The sequence below is a fragment of the Onychostoma macrolepis genome, chromosome 19, assembly GCF_012432095.1.
Source record: "Onychostoma macrolepis isolate SWU-2019 chromosome 19, ASM1243209v1, whole genome shotgun sequence".
In the NCBI taxonomy this organism is placed as follows: Eukaryota; Metazoa; Chordata; class Actinopteri; order Cypriniformes; family Cyprinidae; genus Onychostoma; species Onychostoma macrolepis.
The window spans coordinates 20,279,830-20,302,370 of NC_081173.1; the positions used below are offsets into that span (position 1 = coordinate 20,279,830).

At 37.6% G+C, this 22,541-nt stretch overlaps 3 protein-coding genes across 12 annotated transcripts; 1 reads left to right on the forward strand and 2 right to left on the reverse strand.

The window, feature by feature from the left end:
* Window positions 1-138: 138 nt before the first annotated feature.
* wu:fc38h03 (acetylcholinesterase collagenic tail peptide) lies at window positions 139-9,160 on the forward strand. Of its 2 annotated transcripts, XM_058754534.1 has the most exons (18): window positions 186-290; window positions 397-503; window positions 1,448-1,554; window positions 1,641-1,751; window positions 1,863-1,907; window positions 2,010-2,036; window positions 3,431-3,502; window positions 4,191-4,253; window positions 4,404-4,430; window positions 4,538-4,582; window positions 4,807-4,842; window positions 4,965-5,045; window positions 6,109-6,205; window positions 6,408-6,541; window positions 7,053-7,172; window positions 7,258-7,384; window positions 7,630-7,732; window positions 8,486-9,160. In XM_058754534.1, the coding sequence occupies exons 2-18, from the start codon at window positions 401-403 to the stop codon at window positions 8,553-8,555; spliced, it is 1,368 nt and encodes a 455-aa protein (XP_058610517.1). In that variant the 5' UTR covers window positions 186-290; window positions 397-400; the 3' UTR covers window positions 8,556-9,160. The 2 variants fall into 2 exon arrangements, with proteins under 2 accessions (XP_058610516.1, XP_058610517.1); XM_058754533.1 differs by having other exon boundaries at window positions 139-503.
* Window positions 7,302-18,224, reverse strand: wipf3 (WAS/WASL interacting protein family member 3). Of its 9 annotated transcripts, none has more exons than XR_009267420.1 (10): window positions 17,783-18,224; window positions 15,632-15,723; window positions 14,787-14,919; window positions 13,243-13,419; window positions 12,334-13,146; window positions 11,573-11,713; window positions 11,256-11,357; window positions 10,021-10,151; window positions 7,513-7,724; window positions 7,302-7,434 (listed from the first exon to the last, which is right to left on the reverse strand). XR_009267420.1 is itself a non-coding variant. In XM_058754528.1 (10 exons), exons 4-10 carry the CDS (start codon window positions 15,710-15,712, stop codon window positions 10,111-10,113), a joined length of 1,488 nt encoding a protein of 495 aa, XP_058610511.1. In that variant the 5' UTR covers window positions 15,713-15,723; window positions 16,480-17,003; window positions 17,666-17,678; window positions 17,783-18,224; the 3' UTR covers window positions 9,512-10,110. The 9 variants fall into 9 exon arrangements, 8 of the variants coding, with proteins under 8 accessions (XP_058610511.1, XP_058610515.1, XP_058610514.1 ...); XM_058754528.1 differs by lacking the exons at window positions 7,302-7,434; window positions 7,513-7,724 and adding exons at window positions 16,480-17,003; window positions 17,666-17,678 and having other exon boundaries at window positions 9,512-10,151; XM_058754532.1 differs by lacking the exons at window positions 7,302-7,434; window positions 7,513-7,724 and adding an exon at window positions 17,666-17,678 and having other exon boundaries at window positions 9,512-10,151.
* A 2,045-nt stretch (window positions 18,225-20,269) lies between these two features.
* On the reverse strand, window positions 20,270-20,638 carry LOC131525137 (proline-rich protein 15). The gene has a single exon (XM_058752513.1). The coding sequence runs from the start codon at window positions 20,636-20,638 to the stop codon at window positions 20,270-20,272; it is 369 nt and encodes a 122-aa protein (XP_058608496.1).
* Between the last annotated feature and the right edge of the window lie 1,903 nt (window positions 20,639-22,541).

Here is a 22,541-nt window from a genome sequence, read left to right on the forward strand (position 1 = left end):
TCTTATGATCGACACCATTTTGTACAGGTTTTTATTTTATTTTATTTTATAAACAGTCGATCTTGTCCTGAATTTTATCTGTCAGTTTGTTGGCGTGTGGTATTAAGTGTATAGTGGTAGTAGGGGGGTCTAATCTTGGCATGAGGGGCTGGAGAGGGCGGATCAGATGTCAGATCCCTGACTGTAATAGCAGTCGCGCCTGGAGATTCCCACAGACTCCGTCGGAAGCATTCTTACGACTTAATAACACAGCTACACTGACAGACGAGACCGAGACAGCAGAAAATAGGGTGAGAGAGAGAGAGCTGCTGGTATTTCAAACTAGATGGGAGAGGGCTCGAGCGCAGGAGGGCGGGCACCGACTCAGACCTGTGTATTTTTGACACACTCATATAGGAACATGGCCATGAGCAGGATTGGGATACAGCTGCAGTTTCTGCTGTACTCGGTGTCAGCCTACCTTTCACCGTACAATCTGGAAAATATCCTCCCGCTTCCTACAGGTATGAGAGCGCGAGCGCGTGAGGGATTATCAATTTGTGATAATAAAGAGAGCGTGTGGCTTGTGATATGTTTGCGTATATGCAGCTTTTCATATAAATATACAGTTATAGATAGGTAGGTCAATGTATTGCATATATTTAAAAAAAAATATATATATATTACAATTTTATGTTACTTATTACATTAGGCTATATTTTACATGCAGTATAGGGCCCAAACGTTTTACATTCTTTTCTCGGTTTTTAATGATTTTTATAATTAATGAGTTTCAGTTGTAAATTATCAGCATAACAATTTGAATGAAAACTTGTGCAAAATCTGTAAATGTAAATTAACTTGTTGATAAGTGACCTAACTGTGAAATTAAATAATAAATATCTTTATTCATTAAACGTCATAATGTTTCTTACCCCACTGTTTATTTTGGACATTATTACATATATTTTATATGCATATTGTATGCATGTGTCTTTTATATTTTATATAATGTATGCATGCATCTTTAAAATGCAGGTGTGGATTTGGTTGCACACTGGGATTAAAATTACTTTATTAAAAATACATAACTATATTTACATTGTCTATGCTGTTGTGACATTTATAAAATGTATGCTTGGTAATATATACAGTTAGATCAGCTTGTGATTAATTCATGTTCTATATTTCATCTTAAAGGTGTTGCATGTTTTATCAGGCTTCATATTTCCCAAGTGATGTTAAATCTTGTTCAGATCTTATGTTGAATTCAAGTTTTCTTTGTGGGCTATGTTGTCATTCATCCATACGTATCCATTCTCTATTAGGTGTATTTTTCATATAGTTTTTTTTAAAGCATTTCCGCTAAACTGCAGTGCTGTTTCTCCACAAGTATTTTTGCCAATAAGATTATTGATTATTAATGTTTCTTTGTCTCATCTGGTTGATTTTGTGGTTTATTCTTTAGACCGGGATACAAATTATATCTTGAAAAGATTTGAACCTTGTTGTCTGCTGACCCCGCCTCCCCCTCCTTTGTTCCCGCCCCCTCCTGGTATCTGGAAAAGAGAGCCTGTGAGTGACATAACATTAGTGCGCATAATTCTAACAGCAGGAAGTGACAGCATGTCTGTTAATACACCATTTATCTGTTTTTCAAGACCTTGCCTAGTCGTGTGGAGGGGACGAGAGTAAGAGAGGAGGATGGGGAGCAGGTGAAGGAACTCTGTGTGGCGGGACCAGCAGGACCTCCTGGACCTGTTGGACCACAGGTTAGGAACACAAGGGTCTTTAACCTAACCCTAACACCGAAGTCCCTTCCCAGACAACTAAGCAAGATGGAGAACAAAATAAATGAATTCATAGGTTTTACTTTGTTTTAGGGTCGCAGTGGCATCCCAGGGATGGAAGGACCCAAAGGCGATAAGGTGAGATGGTTAAACATCCGGTTTACGATGGAATCAGTTGCTTATGGGTCTGTTAATTGTGAAGTCTTTTATAAAACTGAATTGTTCTTCTTTTCACTTTAGGGTGACATCGGAAGACCAGGGTCAAAGGTCAGATTCTCATCTTTGATAAAGTATTTATTCATTATTGTGCACCGAATGCATGCATAATGGTAATGATGGAAAGTCAGGGATGGTCTTCACAGACCAAGTTTTCACAGAGCACATGGAGCAGAAATCTTTTTTATATAATTTCTGTCATATAAAATGATCTCTGTTTATGATGAGGCAGGTTGCATTTTGCAGACCAGTATGCTGTTTATGACATGCTCTCTTGGTGCATGTAATAGTTTTACAGGGTGTCAGGCCATGTGCTGTTTCATTGGCTGCAGTGCACTGCAGTTCTGCCCTGTAATATTACTTAGTGCTGAACTCAGACATTAATCTCAGTCCTGCACTGCTGCGCTCCCTCAAAACACACTCAGCTATTTAATTGCACTGAACTCCTAAGCACCTCAAGCAAAAAGAGGCAAGGAGATTGAAGCACAGAACGTTTTATGGGAGACTGCAAAAATAATTTTCTTAATCAGATTTTTTTTTCTGATGTCCAAAAAAACATGAAAACATTTACCTGAGAACCACTGCATAAAATTAAACACTTGTTATCAGTGAAAATATCTTTTTGGAATAAATTAACTTTCATTTTATTTTTGTTTATTGTTGGCATTTTTTGTCAGGGAAATGTGTAAGGAAAATACAATTAATTCAAGATGGGCTCAGTAAGATTTTTAAAATGTTTTTGAAATTAGTCTCTTATGCTTACTAGTATTATAATATTAATAATTAATATTATCTTACAAATAATGTAGCTCTTTATTAAATATTTGTGTATTTCATTATAATGCAGTTGCTGCCTTTTTATGAATTGTTACTTATTCATGTCTGTTACACTGATTTTACCATAATTTTACATTTGGTAAAGGGTTTACCTTGTGCCCTAGAACACCCTTTACTTGTGATAAAATGCACAGCCTCTCATGGTTTATTACTTTATTATCTTACACAATTTACTACTCAGATAATATATATATATGTATGTATGTATATATATATATATATATATATATATATATATACATACATATTTAAGAATGCTTAGATGTTGTTGTTATAAAACAAGGCCAGAAATAAAGTTATTTTATACAGTACAGATAGGGGAGAGAAATAGTTTCTAGAGTTAAGAGGGAGAGTGTTTGAGTAAAGAACCTGGAACACACTCAAAAAGCAGCAGAAGGATTAGATAGGCTGATGTATTAAAGGAATGAAGAGGACTGCTGAGAGGCAGGGATGCTGAGTAGGTGCTTTGTCTTTGATTAAAGCCGCTCTGTACACTCAGCACTTCAGCTGCACTGCCAGATCTGGCTGGGTTGGGGTTGTGGTTGCGGTTGCGGTGGGTGTATAAAAGCAAAATAGCACACAAATATTTCTTCTCTTTGTCTTTGTAGGGTCGTACTGGGCGTCCGGGTCTGCCTGGGAAACCAGGTTCTGCAGGGCTGCCCGGCCCAGAGGGACCTAAGGTGGGTGAGTTTTACCTCCACACACCATCTGACCCAAGTAGTCTAACCACATACTGCACATACTAACATAATTAAAGGGATAGTTCACCCAAAAATGAAATTTCTGTCATTTATTACTCACTCTCATGTTGTTCCAAACCCATAAGACCTTCGTTCATCTTCGGAACACAAATGAAGATATTTGGATGAAATCCGAGAGCTTTCTGACCCTGCATAGACAGCAATGTCATTACCATATTCAAGGCTCAGAAAAGTAGTAAGGACATCATTCAAATTTATTTTATCCATGTCTTTACTACCTTCCTGGGCCTTGAACACGGTAATGGCATTGCTGTCTATGCAGGGTCAGAAAGCTCTCGGATTTCATCAAAAACATCTTAATTTCTGTTCTGAAGATGAACGAAGGTCTTACGGGTTTGGAACGACATGAGGGTGAGTAATTAATGACAGAATGTTCATTTTTGTGTGAACTATCCCTTTAAGCTGACAAGACATCTGTTATCACTGTCTCCTTTCAAGTGCCTGGTCTTAATCATTATTGTAAATGACTATATCAAAGTAAACGCCAAGTCTGAGATCAGTGTCACCCTTGACTGATGCCTCTTCCATCAAGAAAAATGGACACAAATGGATCTAAAAATAGCTAATTAGAGCCTATTTGATTGTTTATATATGACCTCATTGGCAGGGAGAGAAAGGAGACCCGGGGCTGATGGGAATGCCAGGAATGAGGGGACCACCTGGACCTAAAGTGAGTCACATTCTTCAGGTGTAACTGGTGTACAACTGAAGTAATGGAGTCAAAGTAATGTTGTGCTTTAAGTTTTATTTTATAAATAACATTTTATATCTCCTCTTAATGAGAAAAGATAAATAACAATTGTCTTCTCTGTCCAATTAGGCCTTGCCAGGCCATAAGGGTGAGAAGGTACTGTACATCTGTTCAACTCAGCCTAAATGTTTCTTTCCCTTTGTAAAGTTATGGGACTGAACTTTATATTACATAACTCTCTGTACATACTGTTATGGTTTCAGGGAGCACGGGGGGATTCTGGACCTGCAGGTCCAAAAGGAGACAAGGTTAGAAACTAGAAATCAGTTTCTAGACATTAGGGTCCCTTATTAATGGTGTTTCCCCTAGAAAAAAAGCAACATGCTAAAATTCTTGGAACACGCTATCAACCACCTAGCAACTGCCCAGATCACCCTAGTAACTCAGTAGCGACATGCTTAAAATAAATGAATATGTAGAATTGAAATGTAAGCACTCATATTCACTTTTGTATCTGGTCTGCTCACTTTAGGGAGTGAATGGACTGCCTGGGATGCTGGGACAGAAGGTATGATGTGACATTTTAACCATTAAAATCAATCTCATACATGTAACGCTTATATGTTTTGGATGTCACTGATCTGACTCGCTCCTTCTCTCTGAACCTCCCCCTCCTCGTCACTCCCCCAGGGTGAAATGGGACCCAAGGGTGAGCCTGGCGTCCCAGGGAAACGTGGCCCTACAGGACGACCAGGCAAGAGAGGCAAACAGGTGAGGACACGCAGCATTCTGCTCTACATCAGAGCTCCAGTCTGTTTTGATATTGAGACCTTGAGTCTCTGAGTGATGATAAGGGAGTGGATTATTGGCGGAAGAAGCTGCGGGCATATTTAAAACCCACATACTAGCACGGTTAACCTGTCCCGCCCAATCAGGGGGTCAGTCTGTGGCTGAGTGTGTGTTTGTGTGTGCCATTTCGTAAGTAACCCGAGAAGCTGAAAATCTCACCGAGCTGGTAGCTGGATTTGGACCAGCAGGGCCTCTGATGTTGGGTCCAGCCCTGCCGCTCATGTTTCCAAGCTCTTGTATTACACTGCGGATAGGCACTTCCTGGGAATGTCTTAACTAACTGCTGGGAAATACCAGGACTGTTACCGTAGGCTGTACCCAGCAAAGATTCCTACTATCAATCAGCTCAGCGCTGTGACACATACACATTTAAGGTTCCTTAGATCACTGCACAGGCCTCGGACTTGAATGTCATTTCAGCACCTGCAACTAGTTTGATGCATTGACTTTGTGTGTGTGTATATATATATATATATAGGGCATTTATATTGTTACAAAATATTTCTGTTTCAAATGCAGATTCAAAAGATCCTGAATAAGAAATATGTTTCCACAAAAATAGTAATCAGCACAACTAATTATTCATATTAATTGTAATATTAATTACAAGCTTTTTGAGCACTAAATAAGCCTATTATAATGGTTCCTGAAGGATCATGTGACACAGAAGACTTGAATAATGACTGCTGAGTAAAATTCAGCTTTTCCATCACAGGAAAACATACTTTTAAAAATATTTTAAATACCATTATAATAATATTACACATTATTACTGTTTTTAACTGCATTTTTGATCAAATAAATGCAGCCTTGGTGAACATAAGAGGCATTTAAAAAATATTATTGACCCCAAACTTTTAAAAGGTACTGTATATGTATATAAACTTTATATATCTAAATATTGGGGAGGTTTTATTGTTTTTTTTTTTGGTGTAGATTTTGGTGTCAATGGATTTAGCTCAATTATTTATGCATTCTGGCATAGGGGCCTGATGGAGACAGAGGTTTTCCAGGGCCAGTGGGTCCCACTGGTCCACCTGGACCCAGGGGCCACCCAGGACCTCCTGGAGTACCTGCATCAGGTGAGATAACATACAGTATATGCAAACAATTTATTTCTGAATCACCTTTGAGGATATCTGCAGATCTGAAGGAAGGTTTTGAACGTTCTGGTCTTTTAAGCAGAGATTTTGATAAGTAAATCAGTGCATTTCTGTTCCAGATTAACAGCGATGTCTGATGAAATCTAAATGCTTTTGTTTGTTGGTATCTCATGATGATCAGGGCTGTTTGTAGTTGGAGAAAAAGGTGAGAAGGGATTGCCCGGTCCTCCTGGAGTTTGCGACTGCAGCTTCCCTGCTCTCAGTCCACCCAGTGCCCTGTTACAACACCGTAACAAATATGACAAAGTTCCAGCGGTAAGACACACACTCTCAAATGATTTTCTTTTTTTTATGCTGAGGACTTCCCATTTATGTCTATATTTTATATATGATAATGTAAATATTACTTCTGTAATGTGAGGTGAAAGATATTCAGTAAGAAACTTGATTTGATCTATTTGGAGGTGGGCACTACATACCAAAATGAATCACAACTAAATACAAATTACCTAAAAGGTAAAGGATAAATAGTAAATTTAAAATAATAAATTGTAAAATAATAAAGAGTCCTTGCATTTTTTCCCCCATTCCACTGCCTGCTAACATATTATTTAGTCCCTTAATTGAGCTGTTTTCATTGTGCTGAATTAGGTGATTTTGGGTTTTATTATCATTCTGGGTAACCTGATGTACACACATTGTTCTCACTCAACAAGCCAAATTTTACATAAGATAAAATTTAATTTGCGTGTTTATAATGGAATCAATAAGCCTGTTTGTTCAGTCTTCATATCTGCTTCTTGATCAGTTTGTGTTTCCTGGTCAGATATTCGTTGTGGGAAGCGAGGAAGAGCTAAAAGGTCTCCAGGAAGATAATGCACTCGCCTTCAGGAAGGATCAGAGGTCTCTTTACTTCAGAGATGTAAATGGATGGGAGCCCATTCAGGTACAGTGTCATTTTGAATACACTGCTATGAAACATGCAGCCATACGAGTATTTTGGGAACAGGAGCATGTTGTTTGTATTTTAGCTGATGCTGCTCCAGGCAACCGAGAGGTTGAGGGATGGGAATGGAGTCTGTGGTGATGGAGAGGTGCAGGAACTCAATGGGGAAGAATGTGATGACGGAAACAAGGTTGTTACGGATGACTGCGTAGGTGAGTCACATGATCATAGAGACAACCACATTCTGAATATATGAAAATGCCTAAACAGAAAATTAAATAGTGGTAAATGTATCCTGTTTTGAGGATTATTTAGATTTATACAGAAAATCAGCACTCACATTTTCTTGGATTAGTCTGTTGGTCATTCTTTAGTCTTATCAATCCTCTTTCTGTTCACTCTTCACTCACTCCACCTCTGTCTCTTTCCTGTTCTTTATCTCTGTCTCTGTGTGTAGGCTGTAAAAAGGCGTACTGCGGTGATGGATATCGTAATGAGGGTGTGGAGGAGTGTGACGGGAAAGACTTCGGCTACCAGACCTGCAAATCATATCTGCCCGGGTATGCACACCACACCACAAGCACACACACACACACACACACACACATATTCATCCATATTTAAAATGGTTGGATTTGGGTAGACTTTTTTTGTAATTAACAGAAATGTGAAGCTGAATTTTATTTATTTATTTTTTAATTGATTTTATATTTAATGATTTTTATTTTAATGAGTAATTATTGTTTATTTAATTGTAATATTTCTATTTAAAAAAAGAACACAATCTTTTTGCCTTCACTAATTTATTTTCCATGGCTCAGGGTATAACAATAAAAAAAAAAAAAGTACAAATATTTCTCAATTAATATGATTTAATTATAGAAAAGCAAAATCCTTTAAAAAATAGTATTAGATGGAGTACAGCATATCATGTAATTTTAATTATTTTTATTTTTAATTATTTTTATTTTAATGTTTAATAATTATTTATGTAATTTAAATTTTTTTTATTTTTTTTTATATATTTGTTATTTATTTTTTAATATCTTTTTATAATATCTTTTTTTAATAACACTTAATCTTTTTGCCTTCACCAAACTTATTTTAAATGGTCCAGGGTGTAACTATAAAATTAAAAGTACAAATATTTCTCAATTGATATGAGGTAATAACAGCAAAATCCTTTTAAAATAGTTTTAGCTGGAGTACAGCATGCCACGCCGCAGGACATGTCAGCCTCCAAAAAGTATTTCACGTCAACACCCAATATGATGGATGTTTAATGGCTTTCTCTTATCTTTTTGTACAAATAGCACCTTCGGGCAGCTCAGGTGCACCGACTCCTGTTTCATCGACTCAACCGGCTGTAAATACAGCACCTGAGGCCTACAAAAGTCACACTTTCACACTGACACACACACAAACACACAGATATATGGGAGAGCCTGCTGAGATCAAAAGTATTTAGCAGATGATCTGAGAGGATTTGGCTGTTTCTGTCTCCATCACCTCCCTAGACACACACACGTTATAAGGTTCAACTCAGCGGGTACGGTACTATTTGCAGTACCGCTTGTTGATGCTGCTAGTATGTTTTGAATGGCAGCTGAGCTGGTGGATGAATGTTTTAGGAGCTGTGTAATGAAAAGACATTATGATTTAAATGAATGTATAATATGTTTATATGAAACTTATTTATTTGTTTGTTGGTATTGCAAATGCATGATTAGCTCTGTGCATGTTTCTGTATGTGTATCATGATCTTGTTCCCAAGAGACTTAAGCAGTATTTTGCTGGTATGTGCCTTGTAAAGCATGTATTGTATTTATTTATTTTTTATTTATTTATTGAACTAAACTTTTATGAAAAGATACCTAATAATTCTCTGCTTGATCATTTTTCACAGAAGCAAGTATGTCTTGTAATGTTTATTTAGGTTAAATGATGATTTATCCAGTCAGAGCAATAAACTGCAAGCATGTCCAGTGGGTGGCACTGTTTCTCAGTGTCTCACATGTGTCCTTCCTCTCGATTCAGAGCTTTAATACAGCATTTCATACTGGCACAGATTTCAAATACAGATAGATTTAAAAATGAAACATAGAATGAGGAAAAACAAAGATAATTTTTTCTTTGGTGTATTAGAAAGTCTTGATTTGATGAGTTGGATGAAGAGTTAGTAACAAAGGGCTCCAGCAGCCACAAGAATAAAAAACAGGACAATATTGTCTAATAAACTCACTTGTGTTAGTTTTAGAAATGTAATTTCATTTACTTTTCCATCTATAGTTTCCAACCATTTATTCTGTTCACCTTGAGCCTAAAACACGGTTTCACTCTTAGTGGTTAACTTTCTTCCCTTTTACAAAAACTGATGCCCTTTATTTGAAACAGTAATGACTGCAAGACTTCTCTTGTCTGTATGCACAGATTTAACACTCTTTCCTTTTGCCATATTTTATTAAGCCATGTTTTAATCTCCATTTAATAATTTGCCCTTTTAGTCCATTCAGGGTATGTTAACAGCTGATAGGATCATTAATAAAAGCCTTGTCAGGTGTGATAAACAAAATTATTAGGCATAATATATTTGTTCCAGAAACATATTAAATGTTAAAACACTTATTATTGACTGAGGAAAATTAGATATTTACATATTTGATATTAGAATTAGACAGGTAAACACTTATAACTTTATAAGAATCAGGGGTTTTAACATGGCTGCAGCTGTAATAGGGAAACTCTTTCTTGACATGTGGATGACATTTTTATATCAAACTAGGATGTTTTCACAGATAATGCAGTTGAGATTGATAAAGTGGTGCTTGAGTGACTTGATTTGACCTACAGATTTGGCTGCTGTTCTTCACTGACGATGAGGATGATGCATAAAATATGTCCTGCAAAAGGTTAGCACCAAACTTCATATTGCCCTATTTCATCTTAAATGAGTCCTCATGGCAGGAGGTTGTGGGTTGACTGTGAAAACAAAACAGGAAGAGTTCATTTTCAATAAGACAGGTAATTCCAGATTAAGTTTCAGTGTTTCCTTGTTTTTAAATGAAACCAATCAACTGAGGAACTGATAAAACTATTTATTTTCAGTTTTGTATGCAAAATTGTTTCATCTTGGATCTGTTACTAACTGGATCCTGAAACAAACTGTTTACATTGAAACAGAGACTTGTAGACAGTATACACCACCCTTCAAAAGTTTGCAGTTGGTAAGATGTTTTCAGTCTCTAATGTTCACCAAGTCTCCAATTTTTTAATCAAAAATACAGTAAGAACAGAAATAATGTGAAATATTATTACAATTACAATTTTTGTCTTATCCTGAATCACTACGGTATTGTAATAAGTGCTTATATTCAGGCTATTTTAGACCTGTATGGATGACAGCCGCTGTGGCATAGCCCAGTTTTCTATTTTAGTATACTTTGAATTGTAATGTTTGCTGCTCTCGAAACTTTTCTTTTTCTTTTTTTTCTTATCATTGTTGAAAACACTTGTGCTGCTTAATATTTTTGTAGAACCCATGATACATATTTTTTTAGGATTCTTTGGTGAATAGGAATTTCAAAAGAACAGCATTTATTTAAAATATAAATATTTTGTAACAAATCTTTACTGTCAATTTTAGATAAATTTAATGTGAGAATAATTTAAAAAAATGTATACAAAAAAGATTCTATTAATTTCTTTCACTTGAAGAACTTAAAGTTCATCACTATGAGCATCATAATACTATATACTTAAAAAGGTGTTAATATGCAGATATTTTGCTGTCAAATTCAAACACATTGATACTAAATATATTCTGGAATTGTTATGAAAACTTCTCTCATCCTATTATCACCTGCTTTTTTGCCACTCTAATTTTATGCTACTTTATACATGTAGTTGTGTATAAAGCAAAGGCAATATTACAATTGTATAAATATTAAAAAAAAAAAAAAAATAGATAAGATCATTTGCCTCAAGCCTGTCTAAATGAACAGAGGCAACATTGTGAGCACTGTCATTGAACAGAAACTTCACCTTTCCTCGCATACACTCTCACATACAAAGAGGTTGTTGTACCTCTGTTCTCCTTGCTGGGGTAGGTACGTGGGAAGGGCCTGAACTCTTCAGGAGGGGGGAAGTCCTCAATAGGATGGAAGTGAAACTTCGATTCAAAGTCATCTGGAAAGCAGACAAAGAAAGGAAAAAACAGAAATGCTATGTTAAATTAAAGTGCTTTGCATATGCACAATCACAAACATACAAATACACATGCAGAAAATCTTTTTGTCACAGTAGTTGATTTCTAGTGGAAAAGCTTGTTGCTGTTCATCAGATGGTAATAATAGCCCATTTAGACCTTTAGCTTCATCATCAATGACAGCCTGCAGTCTCACCTAAGCTGTGCAGGTGTCCGTTGCGTACTGAGCTGGGCGGAGCTGACAGTGGGAGAGGAGGAGGGGGTGGGATCCTACTGGAGAGTTCAGTGTTAGGAGACCGAGCAGGGGGAACAGGGGGTGGAGCCATCCGTGGAGCACCTGTCAATCCAAAAATCATAATAAATGACTGACTAGTTCATTTCAGTTACGTTTTCATTGGAGTTTTTCTTCTGATATTTATACATAATATTTCTAAACAGACTACCGCTCAGAGTTTTTTTTTTTTATAACACTTACTAGTTAATGTTAACTAAGATTAATTAATGCTTTTGAAGTATTTTTCAATGTTAGTTCATTTTAACTGATGTAGTTAACTCGATGGAATCTTGTATTATTGTACAGCAATTGCATTATTCAGCAAGGATGCATTAAATTGATCAGAAGTGACAGTAAAGACATTTACGTTACAAATATTTCTATTTAAGTAAATGTTGTTCTTTTAAACTTTCTATTCATCAGTGAATCCTGATTAAAAGAACACATTTCCACATAAATATTAAGCAGCACAACTGTCTTCAACATTAATAATAATATTAAATATTTCTTGCAGCAGCAAATCAGCATATTAGAATTATTTCTGAAGGATCATGTGATACTGAAGACTGGAGTAATGGCTGCTGAAAAATCAGCTTTGCCATCACAAGAATAAATGATATATTTTCAAAATATATTAACACTTTAATATATAATATATATAACAAAGGTCATTAGTCGTCTACCTGCAAAACGTGGCACTGCAGGGGGTCGTCTACTGGGAGCGGTACAGGGGTAAGACGGTGGCAAAGGTGGTACGCTGGGCCTGTATGTGGGGGAAGGCACGGGAGGTACTTTCTGCGGTAGTGGAGGAGGTGCTGAGGAGGGGTGACTGCATGCAAATGCAGCAGGAAGAGGAGGTGGAGGAGGAGGCCCTAAAGGACTGTCCTTCATTTCTAATGGCCCCGGAGAAGGGGGCAGAGGGAAGAAGACTCCAGATGATCTGTTAGGGAGAGAAGACGGAGGTGGTGGAGGAGGAGGTGGAGGGTAGTAGACCCCAGATGACCTGTCAGGGAGCGAGGACGGAGGAATTGATGGAGGCAAAGGAGGGGGAGGCGGGTAGAAGACCCCAGACGATCTGTCAGGAAGTGAGAACGCAGGAACCGAGGGAGGAAGTGGAGGAGGTGGAGTCGTAGGCATGGGAATGGAGTGTGATTGGATGGGTAACCAAGTGGGTTTGGCCATTTGAGGAGGAGGGGGTGGGGGCGGGCAGGTGGGGAGAGGAGGTGGTCTGTTATTGGGCCGCTCCTGAGGAGGAGGAGGTGGAGGGGCAGAGGGAGGAGGAGCAGAGGACAGTTTGAAAGAAGGATGTGAAGTTTGGCTTGGGGAGGGAGGGGCTGTGTATGAGGAAATAGGCCGAGTTCTAGACAGTGAGGAGGCTCTTTCCAAAGGTTTGTGGGAGGGGGAAAGATCAGGGGCGCTTCCTCTGAACCCATCTCCCTGTGATGGAGGGTTCCAGAGAGGCTGCTTCAGGCTGGCGGTAGAGCCGGAGCGAGACACTGAAACACAAATAAGCCATATCAGAAAGTCATTCAAAATTTGTCCAGCACTGAAAAAATACAAAGCATGAGAATAAACAGATCTGACTTCAATACCCAGGTTGTGATGCGGCTGCTTGTCTCTTTGTCCGACTGGTTTGAGTACAGGAAATCCCCCGGCAAATAGTCCACCCAGAGCTGGACCCACTGCAGATGGAGCAGATCCTGCTGTGTTTGTAGAGTTTCCAGCAACCACATTTCTTCCACTGTCATCCACACCGTTCACTTTAGGTTCTGCAAATACATACATCTTCATTATGCTTACAGTGATTTCACCAAGTAGATCATGTTCCTGGATCACACTGCAATACACCATTCAGATTTTAGGGTTAGATTTAGTCTAAAGGCTTTTTTTTTTAATAAACCTAAAATTTTAATCTGATTTTATGGTTAGCATTAGTGTAAAGGATATGATTAGGGTATGTATTATACATATATACATTATATATATAAGTTACAATTTCATAGCAGACTCTAATTTTTATTACTGAATATTAAATTATTAAATAATTTAATATTAATTTTAATCTGTTTAATATTTAATATCAAACATTTTGTAATTATATATAAATAAATATTATTTATATATATATAATTTATTTTCTTCCTCTGGTTTGAATTTAGCGTAATTAAATAATGTCTAACATGACACCACCTGACTTGGAGAACTACAAGATCCAAAACTGTAAAAAACATATTTTTCAAAATATTATTTAGTTTGACATTTTTGTTATATACACACATAAACTAAATTATAATTATAAACTATAGTTGCAAACTATAATACATTTCGTCCTTTCGTCTTCTTAATAGCTTCTGTTATAATAATAACCTTTTCCAGGACCAACAAAGGATAATGCCCAAGAACATCCTACTTTCAATCACATAAGGCAAGCAGACGTTGAGACAAAGACTGATGCATAAACAGGAACTGTAAGCTGAAGTGAGCCAATGACTTTTTAATGAACACGGCAGGTCCTGCGCACAGAGAATACTGCTGTCCTTTGTAATAAAGAGGAAGATGAGGAGCATTGTCACCCACCACTTTCTGTGTGATCCTCACTCCAGCACTTCCTGAGGTCTTGGCCCTTTATCTGCCGCAGTGCATTTCCATATACAGATAGAAACCTGTGTCTTTGTGTGCACATGTGTGCTTTGAACCCAATGGCTATGGACCTCCAGTTCAAATATAGCTCTGCCACTGATAAGTCCTTACAACTTATCAGCCATTCAGACTTTCTCTGATGCCTGGTTTTCTCCTCATACTTATTCTTTTGTACTGTTTCTCAAACTCCTTCAGTTTCATTTTCACGAGAGAGTAATTTAATACAGGTTCTCAAGCTGACACAACACTCTCATTCTCAATAAACAATCATTGAAAATTATTACATTAATAAACAACATTCCAGTATTGCCATCACACAGCAGAAATGAATTTTGGACTGCCAAATCAGATAATCAGGAAATGAACCTGAAATAGTATCAGTTTAGTATTCATATTTCCCATGCTTGCAAACAGATGGGTTGTTGCCAGGTGACTCATTTCACCTGATCAATGGTAAAGAATTGAGTTTATGTTAATAAATTTGATTTTGACTTACTGTCAAGGACTGGTGAGCTCCGGTCATTGACCTGTGTGACCTTTTTCAGCCTCGTCCCCTTCTGAATGTCAGACAGGAGTGCACTGCGACCTCCACCCTCAGAACGCTGGATTTTAGGAGGGTCTGTCCGTGACTAAAATAAAGAGTGAAAATAAAGATTTAATTTTTTTATTGTGCAGTTCTAATGAGTTTCACTGTGCCGTTAGTTTTCTCTGGTATGGTTTTTATTGCAGTATCCATGATATACCAAAACAAAACAAAAATGGTCTAATCTAATCAGGTACTGAATTCTGAAATGACTTCCTTAAGTCTAAAATGCCATGACATGTGATTTAGAAAACTACAAGATTCATAAAGTGCTGAAAAGTTATCTTGAAAAATGTTTAAACTGTTTTTGTCCATATAATGAAAGTCATCGAGTCCAAAACAACAATTTCATGGTATGGACATTTTCTAAATACCTACTTTTGTATTTTACAGAAGAACAAAAAAATCATACAGGTTTAAAATGGAGAGTAAATGATTCATTACAGGGTAAACTATCCCTTTAATTCTGGTTTTAAATGTGTTCAAAGACGTCATTTGTGTGCACGTGCATTCAAACAGAAAGCCAAATCTGAACATGTGACACCTGTGCTGTATATGCCTCTGAGTGTAATTTTATCTCTAATTAATAATGCAAATCTAGCCAGGTGGTTGCCAGGAGGAACTGCGTGACAGAAACAAAGAGAAAGATAGAGAGGGAAAGCAACAGACAGATGGAAAAAAAAGTAATTATACACACATTCTGATTAACTATATTAAAATAATAGCTGACTGTGAATGTGTGTGTGCACGGATCTCACTTGTGCAGGAGGTGCAGGAGCTGCAGGAGGTGGAGGTGGGGGTGGTGGAGCTGGGGGAGGTGGAGGAGGAGGGATAGGCATTGTTCAGGAACCTGAAAAAACAGTCACATATTAAAACACAGACAGTGAGACACTTGCTCTCTGTATTGTACTATTTGCACTATTTGACCTTGAGTGCACTACTTGACCTCTCAGGCAGATATTTAAATTATTATATTTAAACAAAATAGAAAAGATTAGAGATATTAATAAATATATTGATAGAGATAAGAGATATGTAAATTTATATTATAATTAAACTAAATGAATAGTTTAATTATAGGTATTTGCATTACTAAATAATAAATGAAATTATATTAAATTAAATTAATAAGCCCACACATAGTGTTTAGATAGACTTGATTTACATTTCTAAATTCAGGTTTTATCTATAACATACGAAAATTAAACTAGTTGTAAATGTATTTAGTAAATGCTGACTTACATTTAGAGCTCCAGCTAAACAAAAGTGTTAAAGAACACCAAGAACTTTTCAGCACTTCACTGTGGTTTCGACATGACAAAGCGATCTCCCCACACCCCTCTCTCTCTCCACAATTCTACAGTACATGTTCCTCTTGGCAGGAAGCTTGTCCATCACAAGATGCACCCAACAGGAACCCTCCCTTCTCTTTTAGGAAAACCAATCTCCTGCTTCCACAATGGCCAGTGAGAGGTTCCAAAGATCATCTTTTGAAGAAACTGCATTTAACTCTGAACTAGGGCCATCTCTAACATACAAAACCCTGAACTTGACTTTTAAAAGGAACAGGCATACAAATGATCTCAGATCAGAGTAAAGTGGCAACCTTATCAAGAGCCGGAGGGCTCTGGAGCCAACAATGGAGTCTGTTGTTTGAGGAGCTGCTCAACTTCTGGCAAGCCCAGCAGCCAATCAGAGCTATTGTGTGAGGAAGAGAAACCCGCTAAATACAGCTGAGAAATGTAGAAGGAATTTAGATAATATGTTAATTATTAGGAATGTTTATTGTTGCCAAAATAGAGAAACATTGTGTTATTGCTCCATGGAGGAAAAGGACAAATGGACAAGTTCAAGCATTAGGAAATTCTAATGTGAAATTAATTTCACATTTGTGAATGATTAAATAAATAAAATCCTAACATTGCTCAAGAGTCACATGAAGAATTCAGCTATTCATCCTTTGGCCTCTTTCATGATATGACTGTCCAAGATCTTGTGGGTTATACTTCATCCAGCAGCATAGCTCTTAACAACTCTCTGTCTTTCCCTAGAGTCCCATTAACAGCTTTCCCATGGAGATGCTGACACAATGTTGTGCTGGTCCACCCATGTGGAAACATTTTTATCCACCTGTAGAGACATGCTGTATAATATCTGGCTGATGCAAATCATAACACGTGTGAATGATTTGTATTCTGTTTAAAGTATAGCTATATCTTTATTTTTTCATTCATTTCACGTGAATTTTATAACATTAGATTTAATAAACCTGCTATGTTAAGTACAAAAATGATTAAATTATTATTTAAATTAATAGGCCTAATTTATAAGAAAATAAATAGGTTTGTAAACTTAAAGGGATAGATGACCCAAAAATGTAAATTCTGTCATCACTTATTCACCCTTGTTTCTTTACAAACCTGTATGAATTTCTTCCTTCTGTGGACTATAAAAGAAGATATTTTGAGAAAACATTTTGAGAAAGTATTTTTATGTACAATTGAACATCATTGGTCAACAAAACTGTTCGGCAGTTGTTTAAATATCTTCTTTTATGTTCCACACAAGAAAGAAAGTCATGTATCAGGTTTAGACCGACACTATAGCCTGAGTAAACGATGACAGAATTGTCATTATTGGGTGAACTGTCCCTTTAAAGGTCAACGTACAACACTTTAACCATTAAAAATCCAGATACTGAACTGCGTCCTTCGAAAAGTTGTGAAATATGACCAGACTGTCCACATTTAAGTCTGGTTACTGTCGGTGCTGTGTGTCAATATGACACTCACCAACAGAGTCCAGCTGAGAACACAAACCAATGTCATGTGTTAAACATAACGGTAGCGATTCAATGGTATTATGCAAAGCCTGGTTTACTGTGATGTCATTTTCAAAGGCTACTTTACCTTAGCGGGTTGGAAAGCTGAAGTTTCGTGCGTTTTTCTATTCCTCCGGTGGACGCAGGGAAGTTGTCAGAGGCCAGTCGGGGAGCGAGGCTGGGTCCGCATAGCGCGCGCCTTTGACCCACGAGATACAGTTACTTACCGCGAGCTCGTGTTATAATTAGGAATACGCCGAGGGTTTCACGATGAGTATTCGCGTCTAATTTTCCGTAAAGTACGTGACGCATAAAACTGTAATTTAAAAACACTTGAAGCTGTAGAAATATGTCCTCTCCACTTGGTAAAAAAAAAAAAAATAATAATAATAATCCAGTAGAAATGTCTGATTTATAACACTTTGTGACACACTGTCCAAATGCTGTGCCTCTTTGGAATTTATGTGTGAACTGAACCGGACTACAGCACGCGCACCCCGTGGTCCGCCTGTTGCGTCTAGAATGCACGCTCAACGAGAGCGAGTGCAAACTACAACACAGCAGGCGGCGCGCGGTGGGAGGCTGTCCTGACCATGAGCCTGGCTGTTTCATATCATATTTTATATTATTCACACACCCGAGAGTGTTTATTAAAATGCATGTAGAAAGTATGTCAAATTTCTGTACTGAAAATAAAACTAAAAGCCAAGGCTTTTATTAGTTGTTTAACATATCTAGTTTCTTGTGCTTCAGGTGGCTGTACTCTATGCTGCGCGCGACCAGATCGCTCTCTAGTGGTAGTTTTTGACAACGCTTCGTTTGTGTGTGTGCAGAGTAGAGGCATGGCTAATTAAAGATGACCTCCAAACCAGATTTAATCAGAAATGGGGTCAAGATAGTATCTGAATATTTCATTGAGGGAAAATAAAATCAGCTACTGCCAAAATCTATCAAGTGTGTCAAACAACAAATAAAATGCCTTTGATTAAATGAGAGCAGTGCAATCATGATTCAACAAGCCTTGTATATTCTCTGCTAAGAAAATCATTTGTAGGTCCATGCAAATGATCTAATATTTTCCACCCTATTAGGGAAAGACAGTGTAGTCATTCTGACTCTCTGAGAAACTTGTCTTCTAAGAGTAAGGAATGTTGTGATACAGGGTTGATGAGGTTAAAGATGACAGCCTCAGGCGAGGTGACGAGCATTAGCACACACTGATGGAGTTTTAAATACTGTAACTCTAATAATGACCTATTGCTGTCTGTTTACCCCACCCATTACAAACACTCACATACACGTAAGCACATTCAGGGGCAAAAACAACTCAGCACATGCACAAATGGATGCTTGAGATGGAAAATCATCTGTTTATTTAAAATCTGATGTAGTAACACTTCCTTCCCAAGCTAAATTTAGCAAATTAATGCATAAGGGTCCAGTATATTCCAATTTTTTCCAGATTGCAATGCTTGTCTAAATCTTCACTATAGACACAAATCTCAAATCTGTCTGTGCATCACTTGCCTACTCAAAGGATCTGAACATATGAAGCTACAGAAGCCTATTTCTCTAACAACCAGCTTCACTCATAATAACAGATTACATCTCATAGTTAGATCACAGTTTTTTTTTAACCCAATTATCAGGTTCCATTCTAATTTAGGATGACTGAATAGTTACCAAATTCAACTCATGTCTTCAATAATATACTCATATAACTACTGTAAACACTGTTTGCTAAACTAACAGCTTATAGTTTAGTTATATTGCTTTTCTTGACCTCTCTGTTAACTAAACATTATAAGAATAGAATCTTTGGTTTGTCTAATGAAAATGTTGCACTACTGTTTTGCAGTAGGAGAACGAATCACTACTAAGGTGTCCTGGATTCAATTTAAACAAACCACACAAGAAAACGCATGGCTTTGATTTCTGACATGTCGGATGCATGACTATCATGGCATATACAGTAATAATCTGATTCTGGACGGATAGGACCACCACCCTAACCCCTTTAAAAATCTGTGGCATGCATGCATTGCATGATAAGGCTGTGCTTACAGCACACTGATTACCATTAAAAATATTTGCTGCTAAATCCTTCTAATGTACAGTCCTTCATAAAATATTGCAGTAACACCACAAAACAGTGCAAATTATGTATGAAAAATCTCTAAAAAATTACATTGTATCCTTCACAAAAAAAATGATTCAGCTGAATGTCCAATAACCCTGCTGGGGGTGAAAAAAACAACATCTTATGGTTTGCTGGTCTAGCTAGCTATTCAGACTGGCCCAGCTGGTCTTCCAGCTATTGTAATGTGCCCAAAACCCCTTTAAAACCTGTAAAGACTAGCCTGACTAGACTAAGAAACAAGTTTTTTTTTTTGTTCAGCAGGGAAATGCCATTATTTCCAGCATTTGGAAAGTAAAGCTTCTGTGATATGGATAACTTACTCCAAAAGGCTATCCTCATAACTTCATATAAGTGCATTCATGAGTCAAATTGAGTTCACCAGTGTCAGAATGGAGGTAGTGCCGTATTTAGTGCTCTACCGAACCGCGGTGGCAATCAGCGCGTGGACTGGACTTCGGCTGATTTCCCATCATCTCCGTGGTTCTGCGGAAGACTGACGCGCGTCTTCCGTTTCTCTTTGAAGCGTCCGGAGCGGGACACGGTGAGGTTGCGGCGATTTGAGCTCTCGTTGAAAGTTGGCTGAACAGCGGAGTCGTCGTATGTTTCGTCGCTCGGTAAGCCCTCTTCCTTCGCTGGACGTGTCTGTGAAGTGAGCCGTTGGTCCGGTTCAGCGGAGGGATGCTGTGTGGCCCCTGCTGAAGCCTGATTACGGAGGTCCTGTTCCAGTGTCGCCGCCGATTCTCTGGCTGCCTTTCTCCTCTTGCCCACGAACGACCTCCACCAGGGAGCTGTTTTCTCAGTCATTGTTAAAACTAAACAGACAATAAATAAATAAATACGACCAAGTTACTACTTCAACATTAAAACTGGAAGAACTATGTTGTATCTATTTTTAGGTGTACCTACCATTTAACTGTAATCTATAAACCCACGCTTATGACGCTATGACGTAAGAACAACAATAGACACAACATGTCTATTCAAGAATAATAACAACACAGTGTAATCTGAGATAGATCTGTAATAGATTAGGTTTAATATACTTTTTATGAAATAGGCTAGGCCTATATCTCCACCCTTTAGGCTACTAGATAGCCTACATTAACTTTATAAAATGGATTTGCTTAAGGATCAATGACAAGTAAGATCCAAGATGGAGAACTCTTTTAAAAATCTAGTTTAAAACACGTGAAAATTTCTTGTAAATGTAGCCTAAACTTTGTATTCGTGTTGGTTGAATAGGCCTACATTATGAATGTATTCCAAATCTCAGATTTAATGAGATATGCCATGAGAGTTAGGCTACATATAGCCTATATTTTACTTTTCTGAAAAAATAAAATAAATAAATAAATAAAAACTTTCAGATTTTCTTTCTCGTATAATATTTTACCTCATAGCTAGTGGTCTAAAAGGGTCCTCCCTGTTTTATGATTTTGTCACATGACAACAAAATGGCTTCATGCATGTTGATTACACCATTGATATTAAAATTGCTTTACATATTTTTAAAGAAATACCGTAATAATCATAATCATAATAAAATATTATTCCAAACTGTTTTATCATTTTTGTAGTTGCTGTTGTTTTAAATCTCAGTTACACCACCTAACATTTTTCTACACTCATACAAAATACCAAAATGACTTTTAATTAAGAAATTGTAATATGTATTAAAGTCATATTCTGTATGAATGCCATTTTAAACCTTTTTGCGAACAACTTCATTCGTACAAAACAAATGAGCTTCACGTCATACAAGACAAACAACCTCGGATATTGTCCTGTGATGCAGAACAGGTTTACAGCGCCGTAAGCTCCAGAGTCTTTTACAGGTGATGATTCATGCCACAACAACGAACCTGATCATCAGCCTGAGCGACTCACCTGCGCAAAAATGATGAGAACAAGATAAACGCAGCCCGAGGTTCCTCTAAATTAAAGGTGTGCTGAGACAACAGAGACGCCGAATCCTCAGAAGAAATCACGGTGCGTGAAAATCATCTTTCACTCCCGCGTATCCGAAGACTTCAATCACCGAGACGCAGTTTTGCGCATAACTCGACTGAATAGATATCTTAGTCTGTGAGAAAACGTAACATCATCCTTTGCCCAACATCACCTGGAGCAGATTCTGAATATGCCACGCAAAATTTGAACTTACGTGAAAGACTTTATAGTGTCGTTGCAGTTTACAAGAGTAGGCTACCTGAGATTCCACCTCCGAAACTACCATGAGCGCACCTGTCCTGTCTTCTGATTGGTCGGACGGCCTGGGGATCGGTCACGTGAGGAGAATTCAGGTAATTCTACTGTGGCTGTAGGCTGGGCTTGCGGTTGCCCTGGGAACGAACATCGAGTCGCTTTTTCTTCGGTGAAACTTTTTTCTTTTTTTTTTCAAGGTGGGGAGCATTCTTGTGTGATCTAAACAAACGAGCCCAACCCTCCACTACTATGTCAATGTCTATTGATAGACTGAACGTCGAAATTAATCGAGGCTGTAGCTAAAACAATTTCATATTGGAGAAAGTCAGCTTCACACAGAGGAGTAGTGTTCCCACTTCACCAAACAGTGCAGTGATGCCACATGCCGGTCTTAAATGTTGCAGAAATAACAATGGAAACATTATTCTACACTGTCATTCTTAAAGCCCCACATGAATATAGAATGCAGTGTGTAGGCTATGACCAGAACAGTGACTTGTGT

Coding starts and splice junctions, on each gene's coding strand:
- wu:fc38h03 (XM_058754533.1), top strand. CDS start 326: ATGGGAGAGGGCTCGAGCGCAGGAGGGCGGGCACCGACTCAGACCTGT. Junction 2,037..3,430: donor TCGGAAGACCAGGGTCAAAG/GTCAGATTCTCA, acceptor TTGTCTTTGTAG/GGTCGTACTGGGCGTCCGGG. Junction 4,431..4,537: donor CAGGCCATAAGGGTGAGAAG/GTACTGTACATC, acceptor TTATGGTTTCAG/GGAGCACGGGGGGATTCTGG.
- wipf3 (XM_058754525.1), bottom strand. CDS start 15,712: ATGCCTATCCCTCCTCCTCCACCTCCCCCAGCTCCACCACCCCCACCT. Junction 13,147..13,242: donor GCAGCCGCATCACAACCTGG/GTATTGAAGTCA, acceptor TTTGTGTTTCAG/TGTCTCGCTCCGGCTCTACC. Junction 11,358..11,572: donor CGGACACCTGCACAGCTTAG/GTGAGACTGCAG, acceptor TCTGCTTTCCAG/ATGACTTTGAATCGAAGTTT.
- LOC131525137 (XM_058752513.1), bottom strand. CDS start 20,638: ATGACTGAGAAAACAGCTCCCTGGTGGAGGTCGTTCGTGGGCAAGAGG.